At 44.9% G+C, this 17,317-nt stretch overlaps 2 protein-coding genes and 1 pseudogene across 3 annotated transcripts in view; 1 reads left to right on the top strand and 2 right to left on the bottom strand.

The window, feature by feature from the left end:
- The window catches only part of Ilf2 (interleukin enhancer binding factor 2), a 7,494-nt gene extending 344 nt beyond the window's left edge, over positions 1-7,150 (top strand). Inside the window, exons 2-14 of one of the 2 annotated variants that reach the window (XM_005411437.2) lie at positions 123-182; positions 406-448; positions 1,308-1,412; positions 2,146-2,223; positions 2,576-2,678; positions 3,643-3,708; positions 4,374-4,490; positions 4,959-5,037; positions 5,463-5,550; positions 5,892-5,953; positions 6,130-6,244; positions 6,429-6,519; positions 6,641-7,150. In XM_005411437.2, the coding sequence (XP_005411494.1) occupies positions 123-182; positions 406-448; positions 1,308-1,412; positions 2,146-2,223; positions 2,576-2,678; positions 3,643-3,708; positions 4,374-4,490; positions 4,959-5,037; positions 5,463-5,550; positions 5,892-5,953; positions 6,130-6,244; positions 6,429-6,519; positions 6,641-6,801 (1,168 nt within the window). In that variant the 3' untranslated portion in view covers positions 6,802-7,150. The remainder of the gene's footprint in view (positions 1-122; positions 183-405; positions 449-1,307; positions 1,413-2,145; positions 2,224-2,575; positions 2,679-3,642; positions 3,709-4,373; positions 4,491-4,958; positions 5,038-5,462; positions 5,551-5,891; positions 5,954-6,129; positions 6,245-6,428; positions 6,520-6,640) is intronic. The other variant, XM_005411438.2, reaches the window with a different exon arrangement.
- A 330-nt stretch (positions 7,151-7,480) lies between these two features.
- On the bottom strand, positions 7,481-9,164 carry Snapin (SNAP-associated protein). Its single transcript, XM_005411436.2, has 4 exons — positions 8,968-9,164; positions 8,703-8,749; positions 8,314-8,432; positions 7,481-8,072 (listed from the first exon to the last, which is right to left on the bottom strand). The coding sequence occupies exons 1-4, from the start codon at positions 9,108-9,110 to the stop codon at positions 7,971-7,973; spliced, it is 411 nt and encodes a 136-aa protein (XP_005411493.1). The 5' UTR covers positions 9,111-9,164; the 3' UTR covers positions 7,481-7,970.
- Positions 9,165-10,643: 1,479 nt separating this feature from the next.
- Positions 10,644-13,189, bottom strand: LOC106147337 (annotated as a pseudogene).
- Positions 13,190-17,317: the final 4,128 nt, after the last annotated feature.

Raw genomic sequence — 17,317 nt, 5'->3', positions numbered from 1 at the left:
TGGCGGCGGAGGGTTGCGCGGTGGGCCCGGGCCGGGGCGCTGGCGCGGTTTCCGGAGCGCCCGCTGCGCGTTCCTTCCCGCGGAGGGCGGGGGGCGCCGTCACTGACATGTGTGCTTTCCAGGGGCGACAGAGGCCGCGGCCGCGGGGGGCGCTTCGGCTCCCGAGGAGGCCCGGGAGGAGGGTGAGTGCGGGCTCGGGGGGCGCGCGGGCGCCTGGGCGAGGCCGGGCGTGTGTCCCCGCTGCGGTGCGAGGGCGTCGGGCCGACCCTGCCGGCTGGCAGCGTCCCCGAGTGCCCCGCTCTGCACAGACAGACCGACGGACATACCGACCGACAGACAGACAGCCACTAGGGGGCTCTCGCCTGATGGCTGCCGGGTGAATGATCTGCACTGTATTTCTTGCAGGTTCCGGCCCTTCGTGCCACACATCCCATTCGACTTCTACCTGGTGAGTACCTGGAGCTTCACAGGAGCTTCGTGGCCACTGCTCACACAGCGATGTGGAAATGGAGGCCCGGCTGTCCTTGTGAATTAAGTTGCTTGGCTTGGGAGAGTTGGGATTTACAAAAAAATCTTATTTAATTATTTTTGGGGCTTGGGATCGAAGGAAGGGCTCCAAGCATGTATTGTACGTATTAATACAATTCAGTACACTTCAATACATGTGTCCAACCTGCACTGATTGAATCTAGTCTCCCTTTATCCACGCTTTCCCCCCTATAGTCTACTGGAGGTCGCTTTACATACAAAAACAATGTAGTAGAGCAGCTAATTTCTTGGCTACATGACTGTAATCTTTGTTCTGTAAATTATATCTGGTTTTTCTTTTAATATCAAAGTAGTGGGAGTTAAATTATGACTAATACCTCGTATCTTTATTTGAACATTTTAAGAAACCAAGCGTTGTAGAATTGTTTTTCTTGTAACAGAAAAAAAACTCCTTTGTAAATTAATTTTTTTTTTTTTTTTAGTCTTTTTGAGACAGGATCTTGCTATGCAGTTCAGGCTGGCCTTGAGCTCACTTTGTAGCTCAGGCTGGACTTGAACTAGCAACGATCTTTCTGTCTCAGCCTCCTAGGTGCTGGGATGACAGGCATGCGCCACCATGCCCGGCTTATTTTGGTCTTTTGAGACAGGGTCTCACTGTAGTTCAGGCTGGCCTTGTACTCCGTATGGAGCCCAGGCTGGCCTCCATCTCGCAGTGACCCTCCTGGCTCAACCTCTGGAGTGGAAGCATGCACCACCATGCCCTGCTCCTGTAAATTACTTTTTGATAAATGGTATATAGTTGTTTATTTCTGCTTTAGTGTGAAATGGCCTTTCCCCGGGTCAAGCCAGCACCTGATGAAACTTCTTTCAGTGAAGCTTTGCTGAAAAGGAATCAGGATCTAGCTCCTAATTCTGCTGAACAGGTATTTTTTTTCCCTTCATGAGATACCACTAAGGAGGTTAGAAAAGAAAGTAACTTCATTTTCCTTCAGTGTTGGGGATTAAACACAGGGCATTTGTATTGAGCTACATCCCCTGCCCTTTTGTTTTTTCCAGACAGCGTCTCACTAAGATGCTCAGGCTGTGCTCAAACTTGTGATCCTCCTGCTTCATCCTTCCTTTTAATGAGGCTAGGAATACTGTTTGGGCTGAGAGTGTAGCTCAGTTATAGAGCACTTGCTTAGCATGGGTATGGCTCTGGGTTTGATCCTCAGTAAGTTTTGTTTTTTTTGTGTGTATGTGTTTTGAGACAGAGTCCTGCTATATAGTCCAGGCTAGCCTCAACTCTGGATATCTTCATGCCAGAGCCTCCCAAAGGCTGGGATTACACGCATGTGCCACTACATCCAGCTTTTAATCGTCAATGTTTTGATAGTCTAAACTCCACAGAGAATTTAATTGTTCTCTTCATTTCTTATTGTAGCTGGAGATGGGTGAATATATGAACAAATTACAGATGCATTCAGTACTGGGAAATCTGTGGGATCAAATAGTGCTCTTCTGATACATTCAAGGCTAGGAGAGTTGAAATGTTTTCAAAGCCCTATACCAATACTGAGTTTGCTTATAGAAGGCATTAGGGAAAAATAATCAAATTCTGAGAAGATGCTTGTAATTCTTGAGCTTAGGATATTTTTGTTTCACAATGTTTTTCAGGCTTCTATCCTTTCTCTGGTGACAAAAATAAATAATGTGATTGACAATTTGATTGTGGCTCCAGGGACATTTGAAGTGGTGAGTTTTTGATAATTTAGTTCTAAGAAAGGACAGCCTTGGTAGTGTGGGAGTTCGTTTAGGACTTTTCTCAATTTTTCAGATGCCTCTTACCCAAATCCAAACCTAAAATGGAAAAGTTCAGTGAAATTAAACTCTGGAATTCCTTTGTAATACTGATCTTGGGAGCAAGATTTGTATCACTGTCAGCTAGGCTATGATGTGTTGGGCTTTTATATAACTGTTTTTGGGATTTTACCACTGCTACTTACAAATATGGGTCATAATAAGCTGTATTGTAACAGTTCTGAGAGGAAGCAGGGATACTTTTTTTCTTCTAAAAAATTTTGCTTTTGAAATCCCTCTGTACTAGCAAATTGAAGAAGTCCGACAGGTAGGATCATATAAAAAGGGAACGATGACTACAGGACACAATGTGGCTGATCTAGTGGTCATACTAAAGATTCTGCCAACACGTGAGTGTACCTTTTTTTTTCTTTTCTAGTGTGGGGATCTAATCCAGGCCTTAGGCATGCTTGGCAAGTGCTGAGCTACATTGCCAGGCCATGTCTCTGACGGGGGAAATAGACTATAGCAGTTGGGTTTTTGTGTGTGAAAAATGATGTTTGGGAGACAAATAGGAATTACTGGGGAGGGGGCTAGTACTGGGGATTGAACCCTGGGCCTTCACACTGAGCTACATTTCCAGCCCCCAGCCACCCGCCCCAGCCCCTTGTCAGTTTATTTTGAGATAGGGTCTTGCTAAGTGCCCAGGCTGAGCTTGGACTTACAGTTCTCCTACCTCAGCTTCCAAGAGAACTGGATTGCGGGTGTGTGCCACCATGCTGTTTGGAAATTTTTTAAATGTGTATTTGGCTGATAAGGGACAAACTCTGTAGTGTGTATCTGAAAAAATGTATGGCCAGTGCTGTGGGGCTATATTTCTCAAATGGAGGCTGTTTTGCTCCCAGGGGACATTTGATAGTGTCAGGAGACATTTTTGCTTGTCAGAGCTGGGGAGTACTGTTGGTATCAAAAGGGGATAAGACTTGCTGGGTGCAGTGGCACATGCCTGTAATCATAGCTACTCAAGAGGCAGGAGGATCACAAGTTGGAGGTCAGCCTGGGTAAACTAGTGAGACCCTGTCTCAAAATATACAAAAAAGGATGTAGGTGTAGCTCAGTGCTCCTGAATTCAGTCCATAGTACTACAGAAAGGGGTGGGGATAAAGGGCAGGGATGTTACTAAACATCATACAGAGCCCAGGGCTGAGTGCAGTGAAGAATTAACCAGCCCAAAATGTTAAATGCTACTAACCCACAAAGCTCTGCTATGGTTTGAACATGAGGGAGAGGTGAGAGTGCTAACTAATGTAGAGGTACAGAGAAAGTCTGCATAAACTGATTATAGCATTGTTATCTCCCTTTCTGTCAATGTAGTGGAAGCCGTTGCTGCCCTGGGGAACAAGGTCGTGGAAAGCCTAAGAGCACAGGATCCTTCTGAAGGTTTGAGTTTGTTGCTGCATATGTAATTGGTTGCAGTAGGAGCAAGGTCCTGTAGTTGTGAACATACTTTCTTTTTTTGAACATACTTTCAATAAGGTCAGGTCAAGCTCCATGACAGTCAGTGTACTTTTATGTTGTGAACCTCAGTATTCAAAATCCTTTTGATCTTCTTTCTAAAAGTCTATGCTAAGCCGGGCATGGTGGCGCATGCCTGTAATCCCAGTATTTGGGAGGCTGAGGCAGGAGGATTGTTGCAAGTTCAAGACCAGCCTGGGCTACAAAGTGAGCTCCAGGCCAGCCTGAACTGCATAACGAGACCCTGTCTCAAAAAAACCCAAAAAAAAAAAAAAAAGTCTACGCTAGCTGTGCATCATGCTGCACGCCTGTAATCCCAGCACTCGGGAGGCTGAGGCGGGAGGATTGTTGTGAGTTTGAAAGCAACCTGGGCTACAAAGTGAGCTGAAGGTCAGCCTTAACTGCATAGTGAAACCTTGTCTCAAATAGACCAAAACAAAGAGAAAATAAAAGTCTACACTAAATTCTCTAAATTTTCGTTTTGAACTCTTGTTTTAAAAACCCAGGTATTCCCCTGACCGTTATCCATTTAAACATCAGTTTTCTAATGAACATGTGAATTACAGCTTTTGATTATTTTGTTCTTACAGTTTTGACCATGCTGACTAATGAAACTGGTTTTGAAATCAGTTCTTCTGATGCTACAGTGAAAATTCTCATCACAACCGTGCCACCCAATCTTCGAAAACTGGACCCAGAACTCCACTGTTAGTCTTTTTTTTTCCCATTTCTGAGAAATATGGGGGAATTCCAAAACATGGTATTATTGTTGTTGAGTTCAGTTAGCTTTTTGCTGTTTTATTTCTGAAATTGAATTGGTCTGAAGTTTGCTTTCTCCCTCTTTAACTTTACTAACTTCCTAGTAAAATATTCAAAGCCAGGATGACTAAGAAAACAGTTGGGAGACTGGAAAAGGACTATGGAAATATTTACAGAAGGGGGATAGGTTTTTGGAAAAAAAATCACGGGTCTGGCATGCTCCTCGATTTGGTTTGGAGGAGGAATACTAATTTTTGGACAAGTCATTTGCTGATCTCAGGAACACCAGGGTAGTTAAAAGAACTGCTGAATTAGCCCGTCCTCCTTCCAGGTTTTTATACCATGGCAAAGGGACTGAATTGCCTATTTATTAATAATAGAAACATTTAATTTTGGCCTGTCATACTTGTCTTTAGTGGATATCAAGGTGTTGCAGAGTGCCTTAGCAGCCATTCGACATGCCCGCTGGTTTGAGGAAAATGCTTCTCAGTCCACGTGAGTCTCCCTGATCATTTGTATTACAATAACCTTTCTTAGCTGTATTGAAGAGCAAGATGCCCTCATACTTCCGACAGCTGTTTTTAAAATATTTTTATTAATACATGTTTGTAGTGTACAGTATGCTTATCTGTACTTAACACTTACATGTAGTTAACATGTCTTAATGTACTTAACACGTCTTAATTTTATGTCCCCTTTCCATTTTTAAAAAAGTACGTATTTTATTTTTATTTATTTGTGTTTTTTTGAGATGAGTCTCTATGTAGTTTAGGCTGGTCTTAAACTCATTATGTAGCCCAGGCTGGCCTTAACCTTGTGGCAGTCCTACTTCACCCTCATGAGTGCTGGATTTAGAGATGTATGCCTCCATGCCTTGTTGATCTTACTACTTTTAATTCTTGGGTTTTTCTTACATTCAGAGTTAAAGTTCTCATCAGACTGCTGAAGGACTTGAGGATTCGTTTTCCTGGTTTTGAGCCCCTCACACCCTGGATCCTTGACCTACTTGTAAGTAAAGGGCAGTGCTGTTCCAGGGCATCTCTGTTTAATAGCAGTTCATGTGATATCTGGTGAGGCTTAAAAAGAAATTTGATGGACAAGTAATCCAATAAGGAAAGATTCAGGACTTCTTACTTCATTGGATTTTGCAGTAGTTCATTAAAAAGTGTGCCTTTCACACTGTTTTCACGGCTGCTGTTATTTCATTATTGTGATAACTTGGTAGGAAATGACTAAAGGAAAAGCCACCCCAGAATTTCTTCTTAAGGTGAAAATTTTGGCTAGACTAATTTGTTTGAAGATAGACTTGCCATTCCAGAGGTATACCTAACAGTGCAATTCTTTTCCAGGGACACTATGCCGTGATGAATAACCCCACCAGACAGCCTTTGGCCCTAAATGTGGCATACAGGTATTGCATGATTTGGGTTTGGGGCCAGCTGTAAGTTCTCTGTGCTTTAAAAATGTATGTATGTATGGGTACTGGGAACTGAAGTCAGGATCTCACGCTTGCTAGGTAGGCACTGTGCCGCTGAGCTGTATCTTCTCCCCTCTTCTGTGCAGTTTTAATACCTTCGTGTGTTTTAGGCGTTGTTTGCAGATTCTGGCTGCAGGTCTGTTCCTGCCAGGTTCAGTGGGTATCACTGACCCCTGTGAGAGTGGCAACTTCAGAGTACACACAGTCATGACCCTGGAGCAGCAGGTATGGGGAAAGCTATGAAATGGTCTGTTTTGCCCCACTTTCAGATGTTCTAGTCAGAAGGCTCTAGTTCTCAAAGATTTTGGTCCTCAAGTTACACTGGCCCTCGTTTTTGTTTTTTCAAGGACATTAGTCAAATAAGGTACTTTCTTTTTGCTAATTGACCTTCACTGTTGCTCTCCTTCAGGACATGGTGTGTTACACAGCTCAGACTCTGGTTCGAATACTCTCACATGGTGGCTTTAGGAAGATCCTTGGCCAGGAGGGTGATGCCAGCTGTGAGTGCCCATTGTGGGTTGGGTTTTCATGGTACTCTGTTCTACTTGCCTTACTACTGCCATGCTGTAAACCATGACTTGTTTTGCTGGCTGTTTGTCTGGAATAAGCTTTGTCTTCTAGATCTTGCTTCTGAAATATCAACCTGGGATGGAGTGATAGTGACACCTTCAGAAAAGGCTTATGAGAAACCACCTGAGAAGAAGGAAGGGGAAGAAGAGGAAGAGAACACAGAAGAACCACCTCAGGGAGAGGAGGAAGAGAGCATGGAGACTCAGGAGTGACCTTCCTTTTATTCCCTTCCCTCCCCAAGGAGAAGACTGGAGCCTAAGCTGGCTGCTACTGGGCTCTGTGGTGGCGTCAGTAGGGTAGGGGACACAGCAGGAAGAACAAACTTCAGAAAGATGTCATTCTACTGGGTCCTTATGCTGGCTTAGCAGCCAGAAGTCTCCCATTTATGACTTATGCCACCCATCTGTAATGAAGCAGGATACCAACATTTCTAATATTCTAGAATCCTCAGTACCTGACAACCCCTCTAACCAGTACTTTGTTGTTGAAATGTTGTGAACTGTTTTAAATGTCTCAAGGTTTTTTTCTAAGAAAAACGATTAAAGTACTTCCTAGTAGGGCTCTTGGTTTTGTTCTTCCTTGGTACTTGGTAATTTTTTTTTTTTTTGTCTTTTTGAGACAGGGTTTTGCTATGTAGTTCAGGCTGGCCTTGGACTCACTCTGTAGCCCAGGTTGCCCTTGAACTCGCAGCAATCCTCTTGCCTCGGCCTCCCGAGTGCTGGGATTACAGGCGTGTACCATACCTGGCTTGGTAACCTTTTTATGCTTCCTGTACTCTAGTTGAAAATGGTACTTTAGCCTTCCCTTATAAACACTAAGATCACAATTTGAAACTATCTGAATTAAAATAAGACTTCTGGAACCTTTTTATATAACCAAAGTAAACTAGAATACTGTTTAAGCATTTATTGAATTAAATGGTTCTAGCTTTACTGCTACTGTAGTCAAGCCAGTGCAGTCAACAAGAGGGTGGACAGAGCCTGTCTTCTGAATTCTCGGTGTAAACAAAGGAACAAGAAGCTACAGGAGACATGCTGCCCAGTGCCCAGGTCTGAGAAACCAAACATGTAACAAAGGATGCTCCACTGGTTAACTAGGCCTAAAAAAGTTGAGCCTGGGATATACAGACTGTGGAAACATGTAGAGGCCTTAGCTTATTCTTGGAAGGAAGCAGAGTTGTAGTATAAGTCCTTTGGGAGTCCAAATGTTGCTATACATAGGTTTCTTAGGGCCCCTACATGAACGAGTGCCTCAAACCCCAGGGATGCCTTGGTGTTCCAAGGTCTATAGGGATTGCTTCCAGAATCTTCTCAAATCTGGAGACAAGGAAGCTGGGGATGCTACTTGTGCTACTCAGGTCACATGCCCATCTTCTGTGCTGTTACTTGCTTGGGGAGCCAGGGGGATAAACTCCAGAATCCAGCATTGCCCGTCTGCGGGCTGTTTCCTTGGCAACGCTATGGTTTAGCCTCCGAAGTCGTTCCTACAAGACAGGAAGATTTGGGACCTGACAGCTGAAAGGCTTCAGGTGGCTTAGTCAAGTCGGTACTGGGAAATATCTTAGCATTAATACATCTTCAGTGTCTTCCAGAGTATAGGTGAGAACGTAAGTGGCAGCAACTGGACACTGAGAGTTGAGTTTATTATGGCTGACACATTAGAGGACAACTCGTGTTGAGGACCTACAAAGCATGGCAAAGAATCACTGTTAGGAAATTGTTTACCTGGGCGTTCTGTAAAATGTTGTTGACCAAGACCACTCGTCGTCTGGCATTAAGCAGCTTCTTAACATAGGGATCCAGATCCAAGGCCACCTTCTGGTCCTCATTGATCCGGCACAGCTCTAGGGACGGAAGAATGGTGCAACAGACAATGGTTCACCTTTGGTTCTTAGGGAAAGTAGGCTAGATTAACGGGGTGGAAAACAATCGCGTCCACAGACAGTTTCCCTTTGCTCCTTTCCACCCCATTCCTAAAACATCCTTGGAAGGAGGAGTCCATTGGCGGCCCTGATGTTCTGGCAGCAAGAGACAAAACCCAGCCCGGAGATGAGCAGGACACAAAGGTCCTGAATGGGAGGTGGAGGCTTTCTGGTACAGCGCTGCGCGCTCACCTGTAGCGAGGTTGTCAATCTGCTCTCGGAGCTCCACCTGGCTCTCCCTGCAAAGAGGTACAAGGCCTAAACGCTCAGTTATGGCATGCAGAGAACCACGTCCACACACAAGTCTCCCGAAGAACCCACACAAGCCACGCTCAACACCGCGGCCGCAGCCGCGGCCCCACTCCCGCCTCTTCTCCCGGGTCTCTTTCCGCCTTTCTCAGCCCCGCCCCACCGAGCCAGGCTGAGGCCCCGCCCAAACGGGGACCCCCGGGCGCACCTGACGGCGTGGACGTGGGAGTCGAGCTGCTGCACCGCCGGCCGCAGGAACTCAAGGAGTCCCTCCGCGAAGAGGTCGCGGCCTGTGGGCCCCGCCACCGGCGTCCCTGCCCCGGACAGGGCGGCGGAACCAACCCCCGCCATCACGAACAGTCCAGACGTCCGGAACCTGCCGCGAGGGCCGCCGGGAACTGGAACCCGCGGAAGTCCGCCGCGAGGAGGCGCCAGAGATATGCTGTGCGACCGACTCTGGAAAAAGGAGTCGCGAGCTGGGGCGGGGCCAAGGCCGGGCGTATAGACCCCTGGGAGTTGTAGTTCTTGGGCGTTGAAAGGTCGGGCTTTGGCTATCTCTAGACTTCCGGAGCCTGCGAGGGACCAACTTTTAGATTGGACCCTTTTTGTAAAAAGTAAGTGCTAAAAAAAAACCCCAGGTGCTAATATCCCCAGTTGTCCATCTCGTGTTAATTCCTTTTTTTGTTTTCCTATGTTAATTTAGAAGTAAAGCATCTTATACTCATGCTATAATTCTGTATTTCTGGGTTTGTTTTTTTGAGACAGGCTCTCGCCATGTAGTTCAGGCTGGCCTTGAGCTCACCATACAACTCAGGCTGACCTCAAACTCACAGTGATCCTCCTGCCTCAGCCTCCCAAGTGCTAGGATTACAGGCGTGCATTAGCACAGCTGGCTTTATAGTTCTGTATTTCTTTTTTTAGTTCTGTTTCTAAAGAGTAAATTGTTGTAGTTTAGTTTTCTTTTCTTTTCTCTTTTTTTTTTTTTGAAACAGGGTCTCGCTCTGCAGTTCAGGCTGGCCTTGAGCTCCCTTTGTAGCCCAGGCTGGTCTCGAACTCACAATGATCCTCCTGCCTCAGCCTCCCGAGTGCTGGGATTACAGGCATGCGCCACCCCGCCCAGCAGCATAGTTTAGTTTTCTTTTTCCATCTCAGGATATTTGAGCCTGTTTTTAATCAAGTCAGGGCCACTTAAGTATAACGCATACAAATATGACACACCATAAAACTCATTTTCTTTCTTTCTTTACTTATTTAATTGTCTTTTTGAGACCGGGTCTCGCTGTGCAGTTCAGGCCAGTCTTGTACTCACTTTGTAGCCCAGGCTGGTCTCGAACTCTCAATGATCCTCCCGCCTCAGCCTCTCGAGTGCTGGGATTACAGGCGTGCGCCATCACGACCGGCTTCATTGTATTTTTTGTTTGTTTATTTGTTTGATTTTTTTTTTTTTTTTGAGACAGAGTCTCACTGCGTAGTCCAAGATGGTCTTGAACTCATTATGTAGCCCTGGCTGGCCTCAAACTCATGGAGATTCTCCTGTCTCAGCCTCTCAAGTGCTGAGATTACAGGCCTGCATTACCATGCCCAGCAATAACTCATTTAAAATAAAGACGGCAGTTATGATTTCCCTTCTCCAAATATATGTTGTCTCAGGTAGTCCATGTGAGCATTCTTGGTTGACAGTACCACACAGTTCCATTCAAAGTGAGGAATCTAGATTACATGATAGCTCAAAATTTCTAGATGTCGTTTTTTTCATAGCAGGTTTTCCTTTTAAGTGAAGGGTATTTCTACAAAAAGCTTTTTGAGTCCAGAAATTCAAATGCAATTCAATTTAGCTCTGGGTGGAAGGGATATTTGAGTCCCAGTACATTCTTGCTGGTTTTCCCAAAGTTGTATTATGGCTTCTGTAAGAGAGAGGTTTTTATTTTATTTTATTTTTTTTTCTTTTAAGTAAGATACATTCAAAAGCTACTGTAGGGTAATCAGACAAAAAAATAGGCTTTTTAAAGAATTGGGTCCTTCTAGTACCTCTGCTAGAGTTTTCTAAATCTGCTGTTGTGCTCCATTCACGCTGCCCATATCTTTTTTTTTTTTTGTCTTTTTGAGACAGGGTCTCACTATGCAGTTCAGGCTGGCCTTGAGTTCACTTTGTAGCCCAGGCTGGTCTCCAACTCGCAATGATCCTCCTGCCTCAGCCTCCCGAGTGCTGGGATTACAGGCATGCACCACCACGCCTGGCTGCCAGTGTCTTTAGTGTATTGTTGTTGACAGAAGCAGTCATGAAACCATGGAATTTGAAATTCAGGGCATTCCAAGCAGACAGCTCTATTCAGCTTCGTGAGATGAAACTGGACCCTGCTACTCAGAGACAAAGTTAAAATTTCAAGTTGAGAATCTAACCTGATTTTCAATCTAAGAACTGGATGCTAAAAATTGTCTTTATCAGATCTTCTGGGAAATATTCAAGTATGACCAAAGAGAACCAAGAAACAGTAACAAAAGAGGATCCAGGGTCGGGGAATATAGCTCAGCGGCACAGCACCTGCCTGGCAAGTGTGAGGTCTTGAGTTTGATTCCTGGTACAAAAAAAAAAAAAAAAAAAATCCAATGTATCGAAGTGAGAATGAAGGCATGGCATGCACATTCCAAAAAACTCATCCCTTTGAGGTGGGTCATAGTTAAGATGATGAATGGGACAATAATAGCAAGGACTGAAAAAGGATGGATCCTTTCAATCTGCTGAACAACCATTGCTGCTATCCTATCAAGTAGCAAAGTATTGAGGTAGTTCTAGAAATAAAAGCAATCCTTGCAGCATTTGTATAATTAATTTCATCTATCAAATGCTGCAGAGCAGCAGTTGTTTCTTCCAGAACCAATTCATGAAACCAGTCTCCTTTTACAAATTTAAGTTCCTCCCATAAAGGATGCAAATTGCTGCTCTGTTGTAATCTCTGACAACCGTAGTAATCTAGTTTTGGAAGTAGTTTCACTTGTATCCCAGTAATTCTACCCAAATACATGTGATCATACTGAATCCACCTTAAGACAGATGTGAAATCATTCAGGCCACCGAGGTCACACGGGTAAAAGTGCTTCACTTTGGGACATCACAGCTCTGTCCAGGTGAGCAGAAAGGAGCATGGAAAGGGCACAGACCAGGTCGGCAATCTCATTCAGACACTAACTTTCAAGTAACTAAATGGACCAGGTGTGGTGCTGCACACCTGTGTGTGATGCCAGCACTTGGGAGGCTGAGGCAGGAGGACTGCTGAGAGTTGGAGACCAGCCTGCGCTACATAGTGAGTTTAAGGCCAGCCTGAACTACATAGCAAGACCCTATCTCAAAAAATAACAAAAACAAGAACTCAAGTAACTAAATAGTAATTTTCTGAGTTTCATGAAAACCTTTTTACTTTGAAAATGTAGAAAAATTAATGCTTGAGTTATCCTCTATAGCTCTATTGCTTTATAGTTTTCCAAGTTTTTATGCAGAACTAAAGCAATTTTTAAATCTCTGCTTTCCTTTTCTTCCATTGCTCCCACCACCGCCAGGGCTTGCTGGCTGGTCAGGTCCTCCAAGATCAGTAATATAGTTGACTTAAGTTGTTTCTTTTTGTGAGGTCCTGCCACTGCTCCCAATGCAGTAAACAATTTTACAAAGCTCTCAGGGTGATCAAACAAAGGAATCGTCTCAGTGAGCCTCTTTTTAGCCATGGAAATAAATTCAAAACTATAGAACTGTAGAAACTGCTGTGTAGAGGTATGTTACTCACGGAATCCAAGTCAAGGTGCTTCACATTGCTTAAAAACACTTGTTCACTGCTCTCAGAGTGGGCAATGACTACATTTAACATTTCCAAGAAACTGTACTATTCTTCTTGCAGTGTTTTTTGTTTGTTTGTGTGTGTGTGTGTGTGTGTGTGTGTGTCTTTTTGAGACAGGGTCTTGATATGCAGTTCAGTCTGGCCTTGAGCTCACTTTGTAACCACGCTGGTCTCGAACTTGCAATAATCCTCCTGCCTCAGCCTCTCGAGTGCTGGGATTACAGGTGTGCGCCACCACACGCAGCCTTTCCTTGCAGTGTTGACCTGAGAAGAATCTATGGTGTCAAAAAAGTTCTGTTTTCTTCACTAATTTTTCTTGAAAATGTTGTGATATTAAAGAAGATATGTTGGGGGCTGGGGATATAGCTCAGTGGCACAGCGCCTGCCTGGCAAGTGTGAGGTCATGAGCTCAATTCCCGGTACAAACAAACAAACAAAACCCAAAAAGCAAATACTATAAAGAAGATATTGATAAGTCACAAGGCAACCCCTCCCCCTGCAGGGGATTTAAGCTCTTTTATTAAGGAGTTAATAAAAACTCCTTCCTCTTCACCTGTTCCCCTCCAGTTCCCCTTGACAAAAGCCAACCTCGCCCTCATCCATCTTGGCAGAACCAGACGAAAGCATGGCTTTGTTTCTTTCCAGGAGATCAAATATTTCCTCTTCATCCATAGACTTATTCACTGAAATAATTAGTGGTTCACCACCAGAGGGTAGAAACTGAAACACTTTCCAGAGGAATGGACAAGTAGCTCTTAGATGGAACATATTTATAGCCAATGAGTCTGGTATCCGTAGGTAAAGAAAGCCATTGGTAACTAGTAGTCAGGTGCAATGTGTTGGCATAAAAATAATTTCATGGTTTTGTTTCCTTTGTGATGACTCTAAATCCGTTCCAATAGGCCATTTTGGCAAGTTCTTCCGTCAGTGTCCGCCAGCTTCTCCACAGGTCCCAGAGTAGGTGGGTTTTGATGGCTCCAAAGTCAGGGTTACCCCTGGCACCCAGCAAGGGACAAAATAGGCATGGTTTTGTCACTCACTCCTCACATCCCAGGGTTCTCAGCCTGTCTTTAAGAGACATCCCCTTCTCTTGAGGGGAGTCTGTCTCCAAGCTGCAGAAGCATGCAGGTCAATGGCAGTGTGCAGGGCAAAGGTATGCACTACACCTTTTAGTTTTTTGAAACAGGATCTTGCTATGCAGTTCATGTTGGCCTTGAACTCACTATGTAGTCCAGGCTGGCCTCAAACTCATGGCAGTCCTTCTGCCTCAGCCTCCCAGGTGCTGGGATTACAGGCCTGCAGCACCAGGCCCAGCCCTTTTGTTAGTGGTTTTTCTGACCAAGATTTTAAGTGATGATAGGTGATGTGTGTAGGACTATAGAGAGAGAGAATTCCAAGATCCTAAGAAACTTTCAAAGTCATATAACACTTAAAGGACTGGCTACTTCTTGTCAAAAATTGGCTTGATAAGCTCAATCTTATTGCTAGCTGTCTTTAGCAAAAGTCTTTCCTTTCCACCGTGATATACACTTCTTAAACAAATAAAAGGTAAAACCTCTTTTAAAAAAAACCTACATGTGCCTTATAAAGGAATATACTGAAGAGTGAAGTTCTGACTCAGGAGGCAGAGGCAGGAGGTTTGCTGCGAGTTTGAGGCCAGCCTTGGCTACATAGTGAGTTCAAAACCAGGCTGAACTACATAGTGAGACTCTGTCTCAAAAAAAAAAAGAAAAAAAAAAAGTTCTGGCCAGGCATAGTGGCTGTCAAACATCTATGATCCTAGCATTTTGGGAAGCTGAGGCAGAAGAATTACAAATTTGAGCCCAGTTTGGACAATTCAGTGGTTCAGCAAGTCCCTGTCTCAAAATAAAAAGGGCTGAGGATGTAGATCAGTATGAAGGCCCTAAACGCTGGCTGTGGTGGCACACACCTGTAATCCCAACACTTGGGAGGCTGAGGCAGGAGGATCATTGTGAGTTCAAGGACAGCCTGGGCTACAAAGTGAGTTCAAGGCCAGCCTGAACTACATAGTGAAACTGTCTCAAACAGACCCCCCCCACACCAAAAAAAAGTATGAAGGCCCTAGATTCACTTCCCAGAAACACATACACACACACACACACACACACACCAATCAAAATGAAATTCTGACATAGACTTTGACGTAGATAAACCTTGATGACATTATGCTACGTGAAATAAGCCAGCAATAAAAGGCCAATTTTAAAACAGGGTCTCACTACATAGTCCAGACCAAACTTTTTTTTCTTCCTCAGTACTGAAGTTTGAACCCAAGGCCTTTTCACTGAGCTACATCCCCTGCCCTTTTAACATTTTAAAATTTTTTATATTGCTAAGTTGCCTAGGCTGAGCTTGAACTTGTTATTCTGCCTCGGCCTACTACACTCTTGGGATTACAGACATGCACCACCATGCCCTACTAGAAGGACAAATCTATGATTTTTGCCTGTATGAGAAACTTGGACTGGTCGAGACAAAATTCAGGATAGGAACTAGCGTGTAGCTCAGTGGTAGAGACCTTGTGTTGATCCCTAGAATCACAAAAGAAAAAGGAAAAGAAGTAGATTAGGGATTGGAGAGATGGTAGAATGGGGAGTCATTGTCTAATGGGTACAAAGTCCCAGTTTAGGAAGATGAAAACATTGTGGTGGATAGTGGAAATGGTTTCACACAATACAAGTGCACTTAATGCTGAAATGTACAGTTAAAGGCAGAGAGGGAAATTTTGTTGTGAATTTAACTACTATAAAACAATCTAAGAACTATATGTGTTTTCATTATTTCATTTTTTTCTTCTGTCACAAAGGGTGTCTTAGTTTTATTTTCATGGTTTCTCAGTGAGTTTATATCTACCTCTTAAGCTTTAGTGTGTTCCAGCGCTTCACAGTTTGCTTGGTCACAGGTATGCATGTGCGCATGTGTGCAGAAATGCTTCGGGCGGGGGGGGAGGGGGGGGAGGCAGGTGAAGGGATCTGCACCAGAACATTCAATCTCAAGATTCATCTCCAAGAAGAGAATAAGGCGTTTGAATCACATAGGAAATAGTGGTCAGCAGGTATAAACCTGAGACCCCAGCTGTCATGATTTTTTGTTTCCCTGTAATTTTTCTTCGTGATGAAAGACAACATTCTCATGAGAGGCTGGGCACTTACTTTGGAAGTAAGGAACGAAGGCAAATGCAACCTGCTTCCCAGCCAGGCCTGGGGGACAGGAAGCCCAGGGGAGAGACAGAATAGTTGGCAGTGTTAAAGAGGAAAGAAAAAAGTCCAAGTCTCTGAGGCCTGGACTGGGAAGTGAGCTATGGCTGGCCCGGGCTGGTCAAGGGCCTTGAGGTTGATGCCGATTTCTGGACAGGAAGCTTCTGACTTGGGCAATGGTCCTTGCAGGTGTGTCATCAAAGTAGGGTTGCCAGGCTTAGAAATCAGATCAAACAAAGTGCCTGGGCACCGGTAAATTTGAATTTCAGATAAGCAAATACCTTTAGTATTTTATCTGGTAATCCTACTTCAAAGGCTAGGTGTGTGAAGAAAATCCCTGTGATGTGTTCTCCCTTTCACTTCTTATCGTTGAGCTGTGATTTCTCATGAGGCTATTGCAGCAGCTCCTGGCTGATCTCTGAGCCTCTGTACTAGTGCGTTCTCTACTAGTCAAGAGCCAGGGGAGGTGGCGGCACATGCCTACAATCCCAGCTACCCAGGAAGTTGAGGCAGGAAGATAGCAAATTCAAGCCCAGCTCGGTCAATGGAGTGAGACGCTCTCAAATTAAAAATAAAAAGAGCTGGGGATGTAGCTCAGTGCTCTCTGGTTTCAACGCCTCATACTGAGAAAATAAAAGAGAAATAAAGAAAAAGTTTCTCCATTACAGTACATAATATCTCATGGAAAATTAATGCTGAAAGGGTGCTCCCCCCACTGTCCCCCAGTTCTGTTTATTGTTGCTCTGTCTCCCCCAGGAGGATGGGAGCCGGGAGGGTGGGGAATCTATGGTCCTAAATCGGTGCCCAGTCCTGGCACTGGGAGGTGAGCTAGAGTCAAGGCCAGCCGGCGGGGACCCTCCGGGCTGATGCCCCCTGCTCCCTAAGCTGCGGGTGAGGTGCAGAGTACCTGGTCTGAATCCTCTCCTGTGCTGGTGTGCGGGCGACTGTGGTCTGGAAGCAGAGTCGCAGAGTCGCACCCAACGGACAGCAGGGTGCAGAGACCTTGGGTTGGGGGTGTGGGCACTCAGAGCGCAGCGGCCCCCACGAGCAGCACCAGTGTCCAGGCCACCAGAGGTAGCATGATGTGGTCACTGCCATGATTGCTGCTGTGGCTGATGCTCTGGCCGACTGGCGGGTCGTAGGCAGTGTAGGACTTGAGATAGCTGGCTATGAAAGGGGCTTTAGAATCCCTGTTGTTAGTTCCTCGGACCCTAGTCAAGGAGTCCGGGCAAGGGCTTGCAGAAATCCTGAAGTCTGATAATAAGTTAAAGACCTGTTATCAATTATTCAACTATTTGTTTTCTAAATTTTTTTTTTGAGACAGGATGCAGTTCAGGATGGCCTTGAACTCACAGCGATCCCCTTGCCTCAGCCTCCTGAGTGCTGGGATTACAGGTGTGTGTCACCATGTCTGGCTATATACTTTTAAAGTCCAGGCATCATGTATAAGGTACAGGTAAATTGGGGCTGGGGATTTATCTCAGCGGCACAGTGCCTGCCTGGCAAGTGCAAG

The sequence above is a fragment of the Chinchilla lanigera genome, unplaced genomic scaffold, assembly GCF_000276665.1.
Source record: "Chinchilla lanigera isolate Chin_1 unplaced genomic scaffold, ChiLan1.0 scaffold00144, whole genome shotgun sequence".
NCBI lineage: Eukaryota > Metazoa > Chordata > Mammalia > Rodentia > Chinchillidae > Chinchilla > Chinchilla lanigera.
This window is presented reverse-complemented; position numbering and strand designations above follow the sequence as displayed.